We start from the raw sequence: 20,970 nt of genomic DNA on the forward strand, positions 1-20,970 counted from the left end.
TTCGCCGATGTATTGTCGAGGAGATAAAAGTCACTGTGAATGTCCATTTCGCGTTTTCGACTTTCATTTTCAAGAGGATATAGTATCCGAGGTGGTTTAAAATACAAATCCGTGATCCACAATAGAAAAAGGAGAAAGTGTGGAATCCAATTAGCCAGCTTGTATACCTAAGTTACGGTCAGAGCGAAAAAAAGATACGTCCTGCACTGCACTCTAGTCCTTCACTCTCACGTACCTCATCCACAAATCTTTCATCCTCGCTCAAATTAATGGGGTAATCGTCGCTTTCTCGGTCCGAATCGCTCTCACTGCTGGTGTAAACAATGGGGAAATGTGAGGAGCCTTTCAACCTGTGACGTCACGCTACTTCGGGTACAGGCAAGGCTTTTTATCAGCGACCAAAAGTTGCGAACTTTATCGTCGATGTTCTCTACTAAATCCTTTCAGCAAAAATACGGCAATATCGCGAAGTGATCAAGTATGACACATAGAATGGATCTGCTATCCCCGTTTAAATAATAAAAAAAAAATTTAGTAGGCCTTTAAATAAAGTATTATATGTAGTATTGTTAAAAGTAGGTTTTGCATCATAGTTCAATGTTGGTTAAAATCTATCAACTGTATATTACAATTTAGAAACAAGACCAAGTTGAGAAGAAAATAAAAATAGTAAAGCATTCTTAAAATATCCTAGCTCAGCTTATTTATTACAAATTGAAAGTGGTGGTAATATACATTTTTAGAGATAAATATATTACAACGTATTTAAAAGCAGCTAAATGCATGACTAGTTGGGAGTCACTTCTGTTTAGAGGATATCCCAGAATGCAACGGGACACTTAAAATGACTACCCTTGTGGTGTTGTGTTCATTTTTGGATAATTTGGGGGGAAATTCCTTGTTTTTTTCATAACAACTAATATATTATTTGGTTGTGTAGGAGTCACCTTTTATTTATTTTCATAAAGATACGTATTAAAAAGCAGCTAAATGCGTGACTACTTGGGAGTCCGTTCTGTTTAGAGGATATCCCAGAATGCAACGGGACACTTAAAATGACTACCCTTGCGGTGATGCGTTCATTTTTGGATTATTTGGGGGGAAATTCCTTGTTTTTTTCATAACAACTAATATATTATTTGGTTGTGTAGGAGTCACCTTTTATTTATTTTCATAAAGATACGTATTAAAAAGCAGCTAAATGCGTGACTACTTGGGAGTCCGTTCTGTTTAGAGGATATCCCAGAATGCAACGGGACACTTAAAATGACTACCTTTGCGGTGATGCGTTCATTTTTGGATTATTTGGGGGCAAATTCCTTGTTTTTTTCATTACATCAACAAAAAATATATTATCTATGTATAGAACCCACCTATTTATTTTCATAAAGATACGTATTTAAAAGCAGCTAAATGCATGACTACTTCGGAGTCCGTTCTGGTTAGAAGATATCCCAGAATGCAACGGGACACTTAAAATGACTACCCTTGCGGTGTTGTGTTCATTTTTGGATAATTTGGGGGGGAAATTCCTTGGGTTTTTTTTTCATTACAACAACAAATATATTATCTGGTTGTGTAGAAGCCACCTATTTATTTTCATAAAGATACGTATTTAAAAGCAGCTAAATGCATGACTACTTGGGACTCCGTTCTGGTTAGAAGATATCCCAGAATGCAACGGGACACTTAAATTGACTACCCTTGCGTGTTGTGTTCATTTTTGAGTAATTCGGGGGCAAATTCCTTGTTTTTTTAATTACAACAACAAATATATTATCTGTTTGTGTAGAAGCCACCTATTTATTTTCATAAAGATACGTTTTTAAAAGCAGCTAAATGCATGACTACTTCGGAGTCCATTCTGTTTAGAGGATATCCCAGAATGCAGCGGGACACTTAAAATGACTACCCTTGTGGTGTTGTGTTCATTTTTGGATAATTTGGGGGGAAATTCCTTGTTTTTTTTTCCATTACAACAACAAATATATTATCTGTTTGTGTAGAAGCCACCCATTTATTATTTTCAGAAAGATACATATTTAAAAGCAGCTAAATGCATGACTACTCACTTGGGACTCTGTTCTGGTTAGAAGATATCCCAGAATGCAACAGGACAGTTAAAATGACTACACTTGCGGTGTTGTGTTAATTTTTGGATAATTTGGAGGCAAATTCCTTGTTTTTTTCATTACAACAAATCTGGTTGTGTAGGAGCCACCTTCTATTTATTGTCATGTTATTACGTCAGGTGTCCACGGGTGGCAGTATAACATTATTTAAGCACAGGTGTATGTAATTAGGAATCAGGCGGGAGATCGTGTGGGTTCTTTCCGGTCTTGTTGACCCACATAAACCTACTTTTTCTTACCAGTACGCTCATGTTTTGTAACATTTGGTGTTGTTCTATGGGAAACTCACCCAGCGACACAACAATACCATTAAGACGTACCACAGCCAACAGGATAACCGTCACTACACAAGTCCAAACCGCCATATTTCTCTGGAAAAGACGAGAAGAAAAAAGGAAACAAGCTGGATTCATGGAGAAAAGGACACATGTAAATATTTGGTGGGAAAATGATAAAAAACTACGTTAAAGACACCTTTTGGGGCAACTCCTCTGCCACACCTGCCGCTGATTACCTGCCACAAGTCCTCCATCCGTCGATGTCTTCTCGGGTAAGATGAGATGAGTAAGTACATGAGCCACCACTTTTAACAAGAAATATCCAGACAATACTCCATTTGCATGTTGTGACTTGATTATTACTCCGCTATTAGTGATACTGTGAGCGCGAACCCAGACAAACTCAGTGACATGCGGTCAGGGGAGGCAAGTGAGGCAGAGCCTCACCTTGCCACCGGGGGGGGAGGGTAACAGGCTTAACCATGAGATGTTCAAAAACGAAGTAAGAAAATTCCTTTTAATATTTATCTTTTTTTCTGTTTTTTTTTTTTATGTGATTTTGGTGTGGTTCCTGTATATGTTGATAGTTTTCATGGTCAAAATCGCGGAAATTCTGTGTTTCCTGATGAAAAAAACGCGGCAGACGAGAAGTGAGGCAGACACAGGTGGTGCCTCCACGGCTAAACACTAAGTGTATTGGGCGCGTGCTTGTTGCCACGGGCACAAGGCAGGCCATGAGGCAGCAAGTTTTGATCGATTGAAACGTTTATTAGTGTGTACAGCGTACATTTGCACCCACCTGCACAAATGTACTCTAAAATGTAACAATCAAAATAAATATGACTTTTTTTGTTTTGTTTACTAGGGCATGCATATATAATATGCATTAGTTTGACCAATCAACGATAATAAAAAAGAGATGCTTGGAAATAGCATAAAAATGCCCCAAAAACTTGGAAAAACGCGATTCATAGCGTTACTTTTTGGTGTAACCATCATGAGCGTTCTGTTCAGGTATATTTATTTTATATTTTGATAAATCATCATATTTATGTATTACTAAATTTAAATAGGTATTGATCAATCTTTAAGCTGTGTGTATTTGATTTCAGGTTGCTTTTGACATCTTATTTAGAATTGTACTTGAAACTTTTACAACCTTGTGTTGCGCTCATGATGCCGTAACCAAACTAGATTTCATTTAATGATCTTATTTTGAATATTTATTCCCTTTTTTTACATTAACTATATTTAAATATACTGTGTTTTATGCTTTTTTCTTTTTGGAACATGTACTATACATATAATACAATAAAGTCTCATATAAAATTATATTTCCAGCAATACTTTAATTTTGCCTTTGAAAGTAACACTCCAATGTCCATTAGTGGAGCTGTACACTAGTAGATTGCACAGTACAGTACATATTCCGTACAATTGACCACTAAATGGTAACACCTGAATACGTTTTTGAACTTGTTTAAGTCGGGGTCCACGTTTATCAATTCTTGGTAAGTACCTCTGCCTCAAGGTAGGGCGATATATTGTCAACTTCCATCCATCCATTTTCTACCGCTTGTCCCTTTCGGGGTTGCAGGGGGTGCTGGAGCCTATCTCAGTTGCATTCGGGCAGTAGGTGAGGTACACCCTGTACAAGTCGCCACCTCATCACAGGGCCAACACAGACAACATTCACACACTAGGGCCAATTTAGTTGCAGTTCATAAACTGCCAACACCGGTTTACCCTTAAGTAGTAGAAGAAAGAAACAAACAACTGTGATGCTTTTTCGCCCAAAGTATGGAGGATTTGATTTCTAAAATAAGGAATTTTTCAAGACTGGACTTTCAATCAAAGCAAGAAGTCTTTAATACTGGGAGACCAACGCCCGAGCTGCCAGATTTGATTCAAACGTGTGTGTGGTCCGAGGACAGAAAATAACTTGTTCATTTCAAAAGGATTGGTATAGTGGTAAAGAATGGCTTTGTGGCTGTGCTACAAATAACGTCTTTGTTGCTTTCCCTGCCTTATTATTCTTAATGAGTGACCGTGTTTGGACCCAAATTGGAAATACTGATCTGAAAAACCTGCCAAAAAGCCTCAAAGACAGGGGTGTCCAAACTTTTTCCACTGAGGGCCGCACACGGAAAAATTAAAGCATGTGGGGGCCATTTTGATATTTTTCATTTTCTGTCTCAGTCATTAAAATGTTAAAAATAAGTCAGATTTTTTTTTAATTTATTATTTAACGCTTACAGTAAATCTCTATATCAACTTCAAGTTGATATAAAGTAATACAAATTTAAAAAAAAATGTTTTATGGCTTTTCTGTCAAAAACAACTTGGTTTTTTTATAGTAAAACTGAAATATGCAGTATTTAGTAATTAGAACCCTAAAAGATCAATAATGCAGGACACCATTGATTTTATTTCTTTCATATTTTTGAGTAATCACAGTGAAAAGATAAATACAAAATCACTAAATATATTTGGGATCCAAAAGGTGCCCCACTCATAAAGTGATACATTTTTCTTAGGTTTTTCTTTTACTTTCAACACTTTAGTTACGAGATCAACTTCAGATACATCTGTCGATTTTATGCTGAAACTATTATTTTGTTTGTTTTATGCGCTTTTGTCAAAGAAAACTTTGATGTTTTTATATGGCTACTACACAATATATGCAATATTTACCACATAAAACATTTTAAAGTGAAATATTTGAAGTAATTGGAGCCCTGAAAATACTTGCTTTTGGGGAAAACAGGAGCTTGCATTTGGTGGTAACGATGTGAGTGCAAGCTCCTCCAATCGTGGGGAATTATGTGGAACTGTTGCACTTTTATGCAGACAAAGATGAACGTTTAGCTAAATATCTGGAAACATCCACCGTGTTAACTGGCACATCAAACAGGATAGAGAATGATTTGATAAGCAGTAGGTGATGTGATCAGAAATGACATTAAAAAGGAGATTAAAGCAGCCGTATTTGTCGGAGTGGAGGTGGATGAGACAACGGATGCCACAAATAAAGCCCAAATATTTGTCATTTTACGTTAGGTGACTATAAAGGAAGGTGGCAGTGATGTGAAGGAGGTCGTTTTTTACATTGAAAATAATCAAAACATACAGTCGGAATAGGACTGACCAAGGACTATCTGTGTTGGCCCTGCAATGAGGTGGCGACTTGCCTGGGGTGTACCCCGCCTACCGCCCGAATGCAGCTGAGATAGGCTCCAGCGACCCCAAAAAGGGACACGTGGTAGAAAATGGATGGATGGAAGGACGACTTTCTTCCCTTCTTGTTTCCGGATGAGATGCTGCTCCGTTATTGATTGAAGTAAAGTCTGAATGTCATTAAAACAGTTCGCTCCATCTTTGGACACTTCTTCCACTCCCGTCTTGCACGCTACACCGCTACGACAAAGATGACGGGGAGAAGACGCTGCCGAAGGTGAGTCGCGTTTTTTTGATTGATTGAAACTTTTATTAGTAGATTGCACAGTATAGTACATATTCCATACAATTGACCACTAAATGGTAACACCCGAATATGTTTTTCAACTTGTTTAAAGGCCTACTGAAACCCACTACTACCGACCACGCAGTCTGATAGTTTATATATCAATGATGAAATCTTAACATTGCAACACATGCCAATACGGCCGGGTTAACTTAAAAGTGCAATTTTAAATTTCCCGCGAAATATCCGGCTGAAAACGTCTCGGTATGATGACGTTTGCGCGTGACGTCACAGGTTGAAGCAGACATTTTGGAATAGCACGGTGGCCAGCTTAATTCGTCTGTTTTCACCACATAATTCCACAGTATTCTGGACATCTGTGTTGGTGAATCTTTTGCAATTTGTCTAATGGACAATGAAGACAGCAAAGAAGAAAGCTGTAGGTAGGATCGGTGTATTAGCGGCTGGCTGCAGCAACACAACCAGGAGGACTTTGAGTTGGATAGCAGACGCGCTATCCGACGCTAGCCGTCGACCGCACCGATGATCGGGTGAAGTCCTCCGTCGCGCCGTCGATTGCTGGAACGCAGGTGAGCACAGGTGGTGATGAGCAAATGAGGGCTGGCGTAGGTGGAGAGCTAATGTTTTTAGCATAGCTCTGTCGAGGTCCCGTAGCTAAGTTAGCTTCAATGGCGTTGTTAGCAACAGCATTGATAGGTTTCGCCAGGCTGGACAGCATTAACCGTGTGGTTACAGGTCCAGGGTTTAGTTCGGTGTCTCCTGATAGTAGGAGTAATAATAGTATTGTTGATCTTCTGTCTATCCTTCCAGTCAGGGGCATGTTTCTTCTGTTTCTATGCGCAGTTAAGCACGATGCTATCACATTAGCTCCGAAGCTAAAGTGCTTCACCGATGTATTGTCGTGGAGATAAAAGTCACTGTGAATGTCCATTTCGCGTTCTCTACTGTCATTTTCAAGAGGATGTAGTATCCGAGGTGGTTTAAAATACAAATCCGTGATCCACAATAGAAAAAGGAGAAAGTGTGGAATCCAATGAGCCCTTGTACCTAAGTTACGGTCAGAGCGAAAAAAGATACACCCTGGCGTCCTGCACTGCACTCTAATCCTTCACTCTCACTTTCCTCATCCACAAATCTTTCATCCTCGCTCAAATTAATGGGGTAATCGTCGCTTTCTCGGTCTGAATCGCTCTCGCTGCTGGTGTAAACAATGTGCAGATGTGAGGAGCTCTTCAACCTGCGACGTCACGCTACTTCCGGTACAGGCAAGGCTTTTTTTTATCAGCGACCAAAAGTTGCGAACTTTATCGTCAATGTTCTCTACTAAATCCTTTCAGCAAAAATATGGCAATATCGCGAAATGATCAAGTATGACACATAGAATGGATCTGCTATCCCCGTTTAAATAAGAAAATCTCATTTCAGTAGGCCTTTAAGTCGGGGTCCAAGTAAATCAATTCATGGTAGTGTAAATAAGACCGCCCACAGAATGGCGCACCCGGAAGCGACTGTCAGAAAGCGACTGTCAGAAAGCGGCTTGAAGATGATCTGTAAAACATCATCTATGCACAATAGTGACTGTTTTTAATGCTGTCTGGAAAAAATTAGGCAATGTTTAAGAACACAGTCAGGGCAAAGTCAGTAAAATGGCTTACTTACGACATTTAGGTTTTAACAGTTTTTTTCTGAAAGTAACATTTGTCTGCAAGTAGATGTTCTAAATAATCAGGTAATGTATTTTTTATAAAGAAAACAGATGTTTAATTACCCACCAAAAAATGCTAAAAACGGACAGACAATGCATCATAGTTACACAGCGGCAATCATTTTAACAGTCCCGTTGCATTCTGGGGGAAAAACATCACTTAAAATAGTAATGTATTTAGATGCCTTTAAATACTTAGTGCAGTTTAGTAGTGGTTTTATCTGAATGAAGAAGGAAACTCCAAATGTTACTTCTAACACAAGGCAGGGCAGTGCTGCATCAGACTTCTTATTTTTCTGGACATTGTCTTTTTGTTAAACTTTAGCATGTTAACTTCTTTTTTTTTTTTAGCCAATTTCACAGCCGAACACCTTAAATCCATATAACATGGTACTTGACACATGCTAACTGTTAGCATACTAACTTCTTTAACTGTATGCCCCAGAGTCATATAACTTGGTACTTGACGCATGCTAACTATTTAAGTCAATTTTGCAGCTGAACACCTCAAATTCATACAACACGGTACTTGACACATGCCAACTGTTAGCATTAGCATAATAACATTTTTAGCTCTATGCCTAATAAATAGTCTTATAACTTGGCACTTGAGACATGCCAAATTGTTGAGCCAGTTCTAAATGTGTACGACTCAGAGTCACATAACTTGGTTTTTGACAAATTATGTTGGCATGCCAATGTTAGCATTTCTGTTCGGTTTAGCGACACCAAGATCGGCCTCTGGTGGTAGAAAATTAAAACGGTCATGACTTCCTTCCACGTCAGGCCTGGGCTATTATTTTGACTCGGGGGCCAAATTTAGGGGAAAAAATGTGTCTGGGAGCCGGTATAGATATTTTTAGGAACTAATACAAAACCTCACAATAATGTCTGATTGAATGCTAAAAACGTTATGACAGACCGCCTTAAAAAACAAAATGGAATTTAAAAAATGTTTTACTGAATGAGACACCCAGAATGTACATGAAAATAAAGAATGTGGGATTTACAATATTAACTATGAACGATAAAACACTGAATATTGACAACATGAAAGTCACACCCCCTCTCCATCCACATAATTTACAATCAAGCGTAACGCAATAAAAATGCAACAAACACAGTGAAATATGAATGTGAAGGGTAAAAAAAACCCACCTACAATCTGATATATCTGATATTTCACTAAGCTTCAGAACTTTGTTGTAAAAATCTCCTTCCGCGTCTGTCCCTGACACCCACATTTCAGGCTGGCCGCTCTGGAAACACTCTGTGGAAACGCTCCCCACCCACACTGCTTGGCGCCTCGTCTGAGCTGCTGTGACTTAGATTACCATACTAACTAGTATATCATGCAAAAGCGCAGATTCCAACTATATAAATACTTTGTATAGTTCAAGACTTACGGTCATTTAAAAACATCACTACTCATCATAATGGCAGCTACAGTTTCCATCTTAAAGATCTAAAAAAAATTATTTGGTAATGTCCGGTGGGCCAGATTGAAAAGGTTAACGGGCCATATGTGGCCCCCTGGCCTTAATTTGCCCATGTCTGTTCCACATGCTCTGGTCTTCCTGAAATGTTGATGGTGGGTGGGGGCATTGGGAAGGATGTGTCTGTCGACTGGCGTAAATCCATAGTAGCACGAAGGTGTGAGGGCTCCTTCATCGCGGCTTGCAGCTTTAGCAAGAAGCGGCAAAAGCCCCCATTGAGAAATTGCTTTGTTTATTAATATCCTCCCACTTCGATCGCATTTACAAGGCCTGTAACATGCATGAAAACTCATCAATTTTTGCAAGCATCATGTCCGGTGACAAATTGTATATTTTTGGGGGCTTGAACACAGAACGTACAATTTGACCCAGTAGCACCCCATTAAAAAAATATAGAAATGACCCCCTGCTACCAGATTCACGTATCATCACAAAAATCGATGGCAAAGTTTATCATAAGAGGAGGCATGTAAGTCTCAAGAAGCCGTATTTGAAAATAAATAGGAAGTCGGTCATCTTGGTTTCCGTCGGCCGGGGGTCGTATTTTAACGAACTCCTTCAAGGGACTTTGACCAACGGAGCCGCGGTTAAAATGAAAGATACTAGACAGACGACGATAAAATTGCGAAGGAAATGTGCCTACATCATAGGATGTGGGCAACTTTGATCTGATGGCTCGCCACAACATTTTTAACAACATAAAACACATATGCGGTCCTCTCCAAGGTTTCTCATAGTCATTCACATTGACATCCCACTGGGTTGTGAGTTTTTCCTTGCCCTTTTGTGGGCTCTGAACCGAGGATGTCGTCGTGGCTTGTGCAGCCCTTTGAGACACTTGTGATTTAGGGCTATATAAATAAACATTGATTGATTGATACTAGGGATGCAACAACTAATTGATTAAAATCAATTATAAAAATAGTTGGCGATTAATTTAGTAATTGATTCGTTGGATTCTATGCTATGCGCATGCGCAGAGGCATTTTTATGTTATTTTTTTTATATTTATTTATTTTATTTTTTTTATAAACCTTTATTTATAAACTGCAACATGTACAAACAGCTGAGAAACAATAATCAAAATAAGTATGGTGCCAGTATGCTGTTTTTTTCCAATAAAATACTGGAAAGGATAGAAATGTAGTTTGTCTCTTATCCGATTATTAATCGATCAATCGAAGTAACAATTGACAGATAAATCGATTATCAAATTAATCGTTAGTTGCAGCCCTATTTGATACTTATAGGTCAAATTTTTATCATAGTGGAGAATGTAAATTTGCATGTGCAACTATTTGTATTTATGATCCTGATCCAATTTAATCAGAGTTGCAGTCTATTCATGATATACTGTAGAACAGTGATTCTTAACCTGGGTTTGATCGAACCCTAGAGGTTCGGTGAGTCAGGCTCAGGAGTTCGGAGGAGGTCAAGACACACCCGACTCATCGTGTAAATAAAAACTTCTCCCTATCGGCGTATTACGGATACGGCAACAGCAGAAGTCACACTGATTTGCAGGTGTGTAATTTGTTGTGAGTTTATGCATTGTTTGTTTTGTTGTTTGAACAAGGTGATGTTCATGCACGGTTCATTTTGTGCACCAGTAAAAAAAAAAACATGCTAACACTTTAGTATGGGGAACATATTCACCATTAATAAGTTGCTTATTAACATGCAAATTAGTAACATATTGGCTCTTAACTAGTCATTATTAAGTACTTATTAATGCCTTATTCGGCATGGCCTTATTATAACCCTAACCCTCTAACCCTGGCCCTAACCCTCTAACCCTAACCAAATAACTCTAAATTAAGTCTTTGTTACTTAGAATATGTTCCCCTAGTGTCCAAAAAACTCTAAATTAAGTCTTTGTTACTTAGAATATGTTACCCATACTAAAGTGTTACCAAAGACATATAACTTTGTCTTGAATTTGAAAAAAACCCAACATTTTATTTTTCACTAAAGAAAACATATGAAACAGTTTCATATGAAACTGGTGGGGTTCGATACCTCCAACAAGGTTAAGAACCCACTCGACATCCATTGCATCCGGTCTCCCCTGAGGGGGGGGGCTCTGAACCGAGGATGTCGTCGTAACATTGATTGATTGATACTAGGGCTGCAACAACTAATCGATTAAATCGATTAAAATCAATTAATAAAATAGTTGGCGATTAATTTAGTCATCGATTCATTGAATCTATGCTATGCGCATGCGCAGAGGCATTTTTTGTAATTTAAAAAAAATATTTTTTTATTTGTATTTTTATTTTTTTTATAAACCTTTATTTATAAACTGCAACATGTATAAACAGCTGAGAAACAATAATCAAAATAAGTATGGTGCCAGTATGCTGTTTTTTCCCCCAATAAAATACTGGAAAGGATAGAAATGTAGTTTGTCTCTTTTATCCGATTATTAATCGAAGTAATAATCGACAGATTAATCGATTATCAAATTAATCGTTAGTTGCAGCCCTTATTGATACTTATAGGTCAAATTTTTATCATAGTGGAAAATGTAAATTAGCATGTGCAACTATTTGTATATATGATCCTGATACAATTTAATAAGAGTTGCAGTCTATTCATGATATACTGTAGAACAGTGGTTCTTCACCTGGGTTCGATTGAACCCCAGGGGTTCGGTGAGTTGGGCTCAGGAGTTCGACGGAGGTCAAGACACACCCGACTCATCGTGTAAATAAAAACTTCTCCATATCAGCGTACTACGGATACGGCAACAGCAGAAGTCACACTGATTTGCAGGTGTGTAATTTGTTGGTTTTGTTGTTTGAACAAGGTGATGTTCATGCACGGTTCATTTTGTGCACCATTAAAAAAAACATGGTAACACTTCAGTATGGGGAACATATTCACCATTAATTAGTTGCTTATTAACATGCAAATTAGTAACATATTGGCCCTTAACTAGTCATTATTAAGTACTTATTAATGCCTTATTCGGCAAGGCCTTATTGTAACCCTAACCCTCTAACCCTAACCAAATAACTCTAAATCAAGTCTTTGTTACTTAGAATATGTTCCCCTAGTGTCCAAAAAACTCTAAATTAAGTCTTTGTTACTTAGAATATGTTCCCCATACTAAAGTGTTACCAAAAACACATAACTTTGTCTTGAATTTGAAAAAACCCCAACATTTTATTTTTCACTAAAGAAGGGTTCGGTGAATACGCATATGAAACTGGTGGGGTTCGGTACCTCCAACAAGGTTAAGAACCCACTCGACATCCATTGCATCCGGTCTCCCCTGGGGGGATGGGGGGGGGGGGGGGGTCGCCCACATCTGCGGTCCTCTCCAAGGTTTCTCATAGTCATTCACATTGTCATCCCACTGGGTTGTGAGTTTTTCCTTGCCCTTTTGTGGGCTCTGAACCGGGGGTGTCGTCGTAACATTGATTGATTGATACTAGGGCTGCAACAACTAATCGATTAAAATCAATTATAAAAATAGTTGGCGATTAATTTAGTCATCGATTCGTTGGATCTATGCTATCCGCATGCACAGAGGCATTTTTTGTAATTTTTAAAAAAACTATTTTTATTTGTATTTGTATTTTTTTTTATAAACCTTTATTTATAAACTGCAACATGTATAAACAGCTGAGAAACAATAATCAAAATAAGTATGGTGCCAGTATGCTGTTTTTCCCCCCAATAAAATACTGGAAAGGATAGAAATGTAGTTTGTCTCTTTTATCCGATTATTAATCGAAGTAATAATCGACAGATTAATCGATTATCAAATTAATCGTTAGTTGTAGCCCTTATTGATATTTATAGGTTCAATTTTTATCATAGTGGAAAATGTAAATTAGCGTGTGCAACTATTTGTATTTATGATCCTGATACAATTTAATCCGAGTTGCAGTCTATTGATGATATACTGTAGAAGTACACAAATATGTTTCCATTTGCAACTATTGTATTTCATCACCGTTTGGTAAGTAAAGTTGACATTTGTGTGTCGGTTGTTGTATTTAACATTGGAACAGTTGAATGAATGACACCTAAATTCCATTCCATGAAGATTCCATTCGATTATATAATCTTGTCTTGCTGTCATGCATACTTGAACTAAAATGGGTTGTCATTGGTACAACATGACCACACGTGGTGTGTTTTGAATGGTAAAACGACGTCATTATTATTAATATTGACAAAAGTATAGTTCTGGTAAAGAGAAACTGTAGCTTGGGGTGGGGAGGGGAGGGGCTGAGGAGTACGTGTGCGCGGTTCACGCAGCACGTCGGTGGCTGCAACGTGACCGCCTCGTGTGTTACGTTGCCGCAGCCTGCTAAGCCCCGCCCCCTCGGCCCGGCTTGAAACTGTGTCACTGGGTTAAAGTGGCTCGAGCCGCCGGGGGCCGGGGGGGGCGTGGCCTCAGCCAGCAGCTCGCTCACATGGGCGCGTAGGAACATTGCGTTCTAGTCCGCTCGCACACAACAAGGTGGGGGGAGTTTCTTCCTTTTTAACCCTCCCTCTTTCTAGTTTACCAAGCTCTCTCCAGCACAAGGCGTGAGTCACCAAACCAAACCTGCGGACGACACACAAACACACTCCTGATGTTTTGAGCCGCGCGGTCGTGTCTTTTTGTTTGTTGTTCGGTGCTTCGTCAAAATTGCTCGGTCGCCATCTTCTTCTGCCGCAAGTCGACACATTGATTTTCAAACACTTTTTACTTGCTCCAGTGTCTTTTTTTTCGACTGGAGATGCCTGAGGACGTCGGACCAGCTAAACCAGGTGAGTTGACGATATAGGATAACTTCATTAAAAACACTAACAAGGAAATGCGAGCTAAACTATTAGTTGTATTCGTGTTATAGTTAACCGGACCTATGTTACAATATTGACTAAAATTACTTTATGTTCGTGGTGTCGTCAAAGTAAAAGTCTGCAAGTGATTATTATAAAGGAATTCAACTAAATAAGAAGATTAGTCTACCAGGAAGAGGAAATTGAGCAAATGAATGGCGACCCTCAATTAAAGCCAAGCCGACAAGAGGGCTTTAAACTCAACATGTCACCCACCTTTGGCTCAGACACTGTCAAAGGTGTCCCGTACCCCGTTTTTGGGGGTGCTAAAGCGGCGTTAAGAATGTCAAATCATCGTTGCTCGTCGTCCACCTTTTGACCCAAACAACCGTGTTCTACTTCCTAGCCAGGGCTCACATGGCCAGAGTAGCCTAGCCATGTGCCACTGTGTACACGAGCCCGCCAGCTCGCCTGTGATTGGCCGGGGGGCGGAGACGTGCGCGCACGAGTCCCGGCTGTCCCTGGCGCTGATTGGCCGACGCCGTGCCAGTGACGTCACTTATTTCATAATCCACGGGTGTACCACAGCGGCGCGGTACACGTGAGTCTGCCTTGACCCAGTTTGTAGTGCCGCTGCCTGGCGTCCTCAGTCCTCCCTGACACATCCACATGGCTCCTGTTAGGTAATCACTCGGAAAGGTGTGAAGGATTTAAAAAAAACAACAAAAAACCCATTTTTAAAATCTATTTTACCTTTTGCCTTCAGCTTGCAATCAAATTGGTCTTTGTCTTTTTTTTTGACATGTGCTTGGCATACAGGAAAATAAAAAAATAAAGTTTATATACTGTATGAACCAAGTTATGATCTAAATGGGGGAAGAAATAAAATAAAAAATATTTTTAAAAAAATTGCAAGAACAGTGCGTTTTTGGGGAAAAAATAAGCATGCTGCTACTTTTGCATGATTCATATTTTACACTTTTTATAGGAATTTGGGAAAATCACCAATCAAATCAACATTTCCTCTTTGTCTTATGAAAACGTCCTAATGCACAGCATCACATCTCAGTCATGTATCTGCCGCCTAAAATGGCTGCAGGCTTTTTTCCCACCCCCGTTTCATTGAGTATGCCCAAGGTGTCGCAGTGCTCTCGTGCAATCCTACGGTGTGGGGTTTTTTTTTTTGGGGGGGGGACATTTTTTGTTTCATGCAAGCGTTTGTGTTGCTTCACTGACCTCATCTGGGAGAGTCAAGTCAGCATTACCATGCACATGGCTTTGTTATGTAACACATTACCCAACCAGGGAGCCTAAAGGTAACAAAGCAGGTCACTCGAGGTGTGTTCTTCCTGTGACGCACAATCCAGTAATCGTCTTCAAACTAAATGCGACGTCAGGAGGGAAAAAAATTGTCATAAGAAAGCTACATGTTTATGATAACAAATATATATATATATATATATATATATACACTACCGTTCAAAAGTTTGGGGTCACATTGAAATGTCCTTATTTTTTAAGGAAAGGCACTGTACTTTTCAATGAAGATACAATGAAGAAGATACAAAACTGACCTTCCTTTGAGCAGATTGAGTTTCTGGAGCATCACATTTGTGGGGTCAATTAAACGCTCAAAATGGCCAGAAAAAGAGAACTTTCATCTGAAACTCGACAGTCTATTCTTGTTCTTAGAAATGAAGGCTATTCCACAAAATTGTTTGGGTGACCCCAAACTTTTGAACGGTAGTGTACATATATTGTGTTTTCCGGACTATAGAGCGCACCTGGGATATAAGTCGCAACCACTTAATTTTACAAAAACATTTTTTTTCCCCCATTTTATCCGTACCCAAGTATAAACCGCATAAATATCTGTTGTGACATTAGGTTTTCTTACACATAAATGTTTATTTACATATCTTTAATTGTTTCCAAACGAAAGTGACAAGCGGTAGAAAATGTAAAATTGTTTCCAAACGGTGTCTGTAAAACGGCTGATCAAACACAACCAAAGTCATCGTCATGGACCCACTCGCTGCGGAAGCCAGCTCTCCAATCAGCTAAACAGACTCAATAACTCCTCTGTGACGTTTCCGTGAATTTACTGAGGGATTTTTGAAACTGAAACCATACAAAACTAACGTAATCGTAAGTCAATACTAATACAGACACTTGTAGACGTGTTAGCATATTCGCTATTGCTAAAGACGCTAGCCTCGTTACATTACGATAGCACGTACACAAATGCATGAAAACACTCCTACAAGAAATCACACATGGAACGGTTCAGTAAATAAAAATCATTTTAGTTTGTATTGTAAAACGTTGCTTGTTGTGATGAAAGAAGATCCGGGCTAAAAACGCTATGGACAGTTTTACTTCCGGTTCAAGGCATTAAAAACAGGAAGTGCATTTTCAACCCGGAATACCTGCCGTGAGGATGGCGCTATAACACAAACAATAACACATCATTTCAGACCTCTCCTTGGCTTCAATGCACACTATTGAACACAAAACGTAACAGCCATTAGTGAAAAGAAATCCATAAAATAGCTGCACCGTTTTATAACCCGCAGGGTGCAAAGTGTAGGAAAAAAGAAGCGGTTTATAGTCTGGTATGTACGGTAATTGCTAACGTTCTCAACTCTATTTTGTCCTTCAGGTGGAGTCATCGCCTATATCTCCTCAGGCTCCGCCTCCAGCCCAGAGTCCTGCATGAGTACCAGTCCTAGTGCCGGTGGTGGCGGCTTTCTGTCCACGTCGCCCACGCCACCCCGCCCCTCGTTGCCCAGCAGGGCTGTGGGCATGGTGGTGGACATCGCTCCTCCGGCCAAGGGTGGGCCCAGGGCGGGAAGTGGCGTGGAGAAAGCGGGCCGCTCGTCGTCGTCCACCAAAAGCAGCATCACCAGTAAGAAGACGCGATGGTAAAAACACGCTGATGTCACAACGTGCACTCTAGCTTAACGTCCGCGTGTCTTTTTTTTTTTAAAGAAATCAACGGCATGGTGCTGCTGTGTAAGGTGTGCGGGGACGTGGCGTCCGGCTTTCATTACGGCGTCCATGCGTGCGAAGGATGCAAGGTGAGACTTCAAGTCGCTACCGTTGTCACGAAGGATTCACATAGCTTTCACTCTACTTAACTTTTGAACCCTTTTTGCTCGTCCAGGGCTTCTTCCGGAGAAGCATCCAGCAGAACATCCAGTACAAGAAGTGTCTCAAGATGGAGAACTGCACCATCATGAGGATCAACAGGAACCGTTGCCAGCAGTGCCGCTTCAAGAAGTGTCTGGCCGTGGGGATGTCCCGAGATGGTGAGCGCTCGCTTTTTTACGACCGTTCTTAGCATCACAGCGCAGGCCTCTGCCAGCGGACATCTTTGTCCTTTAGGCATACTTGCCAACCCTCCCGATTTTCCCGGGAGACTCCCGAATTTCCGTGTCCCTCTCGATAATCTCCCGGGGCAACCATTCTCCCGATTTCCACCCGGACAACAATATTGGCACTGCCTTTAACATCCTCTACAACCTGTCGTCACGTCCGCTTTTCCTCCATACAAACAGTGTGCCGGCCCAGTCACATAACATATGTGGCTTTTACACACATAAGTAAATGCAAGACATACTTGGTCAACAGCCATACAGGTCACACTGAGGGTACCCGTATAAACAACTTTAACACTGTTACAAATATGCGCCACACTGAACCCACACCAAACAAGAATGACAAACACATTTCGGGAGAACATCCACACCGTAACACAACATAAACACAACAGAACAAATACCCAGAACCCCTTGCAGCAGTAGCTCTTCCGGGACGCTACAATATACGCCCCCCACTACCACCAAACCCCGCCCTGCTCAACCCCGCCCCCCATCTCCTGAATTTGGAGGTCTCAGGGTTGGCAAGTATGCCTTTAGGTGACGTCTGTGTCTGCCTGCTCTATGCAGAAGATGTCGGTTTTTAGTTTTACTATCCTCACCTGCTGCAAATTGTAAAGGTTAGAGTCCCAGTTTGGTGTGCAGAAAACCAACACAAGGCCCTCTGCTGGTGGAGGTTCATTAATGCAGCAACACACAAATACCGGTACAATGTAATGACATCGAGTGGCCACTAGAGGGAGCCACTCCATAAGTTGGTTGAGACAAACATGCAGCTGATTCAAATCAGATGACAAATGTACTTACAGTAGGGCTGCAGCAACTAATCGATTAAAATCAATTCTAAAAATAGTTGCCGATTAATTTAGTCATCGATTCGTTGGATCTATGCTGTGCGCATGCGCAGAGGCTACTATTTTTGTATTTTAAATTTTTTTTTATAAACGTTTATTTATAAACTGCAACATTTACAAACAGCGGAGAAACAATAATCAAAATAAGTATGTTGCCAGTATGCTTTTTTTTTTCCAATAAAATACTGGAAAGGATAGAAATGTAGTTTGTCTCTTTTATCCGATTATTAAACGAAGTAAAAATCGACAGATTAATCGATTATCAAATTAGTTGTTAGTTGCAGCCCTAACTTACAGTTACATACGTTTTCAAAAATATTATTCAATGCATTTAATATAGAATGTTCTTGCAGCGATTGACTGTAATGCCGCCATTTTGTGTCCTCAGCTGTCAGATTCGGGCGTATCCCAAAGCGCGAGAAGCAGAGAATGCTGCTGGAGATGCAGAACGCCATGAACAACATGATGAGCAGCAACAGCCAGCTGCACAACATGCTGCACGGCCATCAGAGCCCTCCGCGGCCCACTGACACCAGCCCCTCGCTGTCCTCCTCCTCTGACTCGCCGTCCTGCTCCAGCCCCTCCTCCCCGCAGTGCCGCCAGGACGCAGAGTCGGTGGTCTCCATGGACACCAACTCCAGCTCCGCCTCCTCGTGCTCGTCCGACAGCGGCGAGGACGAGGTCGGCGTGAGCCGGCAGCACCACAATGCCTTCGAGAGGACGCAGAACCAGGAACGCCCGGCCTCACCGTCGCTCGTCGCCACCGAGACGGCGGCCGGCAGCGACGGCGGCACACAGGCGTCGCAGCAGCAGAGCTGGAACTGCTGGAACAACGACGTGGTCATGAGGGCCTACCCGGACAGCTCGTACAGCAACAACCAACATGTCAGCAACGCCGCCTTTAACGAGGAGAGGCGGGGGTGTCCACAGCAGCTCAGCGGCGCCCTCGTTTGTCCAATGGACGCCCACCGGCAGCACGCTTACCACAACGGACCAAGCAACAACAGAGCACACCTGGTGAGTCACAAGGCCGTCACATGACCACTTGGATTGAGTTCCTTTCAGGAAAATTCACCCTTGACCTTCCCTCTCAGGTGTGTCCAATGAACACCTCGCCCTACGTGGACCCCAACAAGCCCAGCCAGGAGATCTGGGAGGAGTTCTCCATGAGCTTCACCCCCGCCGTGCGCGAGGTGGTGGAGTTCGCCAAGAGGATTCCGGGCTTCCGTGATCTCCCCGAGCATGACCAAGTGGGCCTTCTGAAGGCGGGAACCTTTGAGGTAGGACGCCGCCGTTGTCCCGCAACCGATGACATCATCAGCACCGCAGTGCAGCGAGCTCACTCTCCTCTGATTGGTCCCCCCAGGTGCTGATGGTCAGGTTCGCTTCGCTCTTCAACATGTCCGAGCGCACGGTGACCTTCCTGAGCGGCAGGCACTACAGTCTGGACACGCTCCGGTCGCTCGGCGCCGGCGAGCTTCTCACCTCCATGTGCGAGTTCAGCGAGAAGCTGATGGCGCTGCGTCTCGACCAGGAGGAGATGAGCCTCTTCACCGCCGTGGTGCTCGTTTCCGCCGGTAAGAACGTCGGGCATGAAAGGAACAAATAGACGACCTTCTAGAAGCGAGACGACCAGCTCACCCCCGTTCCTCTTTCTCAGACCGCTCGGGCATCCAGGACCTGAACGCCGTGGAGGCCCTGCAGGACAAACTGATCCGGGCCCTGCGGAACTTGGTGATGCAGAACCACGGCGAGGAGTCGGCCACCACCTTCACCAAGCTGCTTCTCAAACTCCCAGAGCTGCGCTCCCTCAACAACATGCACTCTGAGGAGCTTCTCTCCTTCAAGGTGCACCCCTGATGACTTTGTGGGCCCGGCCCCTCCCCCTCCCCCTCTCTGCATCTGACCAACCCTGTTATGTGTTTGTTTTGCCGAATGTATTGCAACTTGTTTTGTGTCAAGTGGACCATGCGGGGTTCAGAGAGAAGACCAGTACTGTATTTATAGCGAGGACAAGCTTACGTTGTTGCGAACATGGAGGCACTTTTCCACTTTCTGCAGAAAGAAGAAGCTCAACTTTGCTTTATGCAAGGATGGAACGTTTCCTTTTGTTTCTTTTCGTTTCCTCCAGAAGCCATGTAATGTAAAATGCGAGTGAATGTGAGACACGAGACTTGCATGTTTATTTGCTCTTCGAGAGGCGTGCTAGCGAGGAAGCTAACGTGACGAATGTGCTGCTAATGCATGGCTCAACTTCTCCTCTCGCCTCACCACGCACCATCTTCCTCCTCTCCGTGTGTGTAGTAGTCTTGTGCTCTTTTACTTTCATGTACTCTTGTTTTGGTGCGTGTGTGCGCTACCTCGCCCGCGCTCCGCCTGACGATTTCTGGAACACTACATTCGCACAAGTTCACCCTGAATCCACCACCTGTGACGGGGCGAGGTCGCACGCAGGCCAAACTTAATCATGATTATACTTTGTGTTTTTCTAACTTTCCACTTTGTAAGATATTTTGTTTTTTGTTCTGTTTTTTGTAATCAAATGTGCTTTCTGCCTGGCACTGAACATGAATCTTGTCATCCATGATGTTGTACTTGGCAACACTGTCACATGTAAATAACTATATATAAATATATATAAATATCTCTTGAACATAGACAAATATGTATAGTATAAATGAATAAATATTGGAGAAGAACATTGGTTTGGGTTTTTATTGATACGCATGAGGGAGCGTTTGTCCACAAGATGGCACTGTTCAGCATGGACGTGATGACAAGTCTGAGAAGGAGCCCTTCCATCCATCCATTTCTACCGCTTAATCCCTTCGGGATCGCAGGGAGTGCTGGAGCCTA

The 20,970-nt window shown here is 41.7% G+C and overlaps 1 protein-coding gene and 1 long non-coding RNA gene across 2 annotated transcripts; one reads left to right on the plus strand and one right to left on the minus strand.

Moving 5' to 3' along the window:
• Positions 1–2,091: 2,091 nt before the first annotated feature.
• On the minus strand, positions 2,092–14,395 carry LOC133659862 (uncharacterized). Its single transcript, XR_009827732.1, has 3 exons — positions 14,157–14,395; positions 2,607–2,674; positions 2,092–2,503 (listed from the first exon to the last, which is right to left on the minus strand). It is a non-coding gene; the product is annotated as an uncharacterized LOC133659862 (long non-coding RNA).
• Positions 13,523–20,813, plus strand: nr1d2a (nuclear receptor subfamily 1, group D, member 2a). Its single transcript, XM_062062671.1, has 8 exons — positions 13,523–13,868; positions 16,543–16,788; positions 16,872–16,960; positions 17,047–17,191; positions 18,503–19,131; positions 19,209–19,394; positions 19,481–19,691; positions 19,775–20,813. Exons 1-8 carry the CDS (start codon positions 13,838–13,840, stop codon positions 19,972–19,974), a joined length of 1,737 nt encoding a protein of 578 aa, XP_061918655.1. The 5' UTR covers positions 13,523–13,837; the 3' UTR covers positions 19,975–20,813.
• Positions 20,814–20,970: the final 157 nt, after the last annotated feature.

This window comes from Entelurus aequoreus, linkage group LG11 (assembly GCF_033978785.1).
Source record: "Entelurus aequoreus isolate RoL-2023_Sb linkage group LG11, RoL_Eaeq_v1.1, whole genome shotgun sequence".
NCBI lineage: Eukaryota > Metazoa > Chordata > Actinopteri > Syngnathiformes > Syngnathidae > Entelurus > Entelurus aequoreus.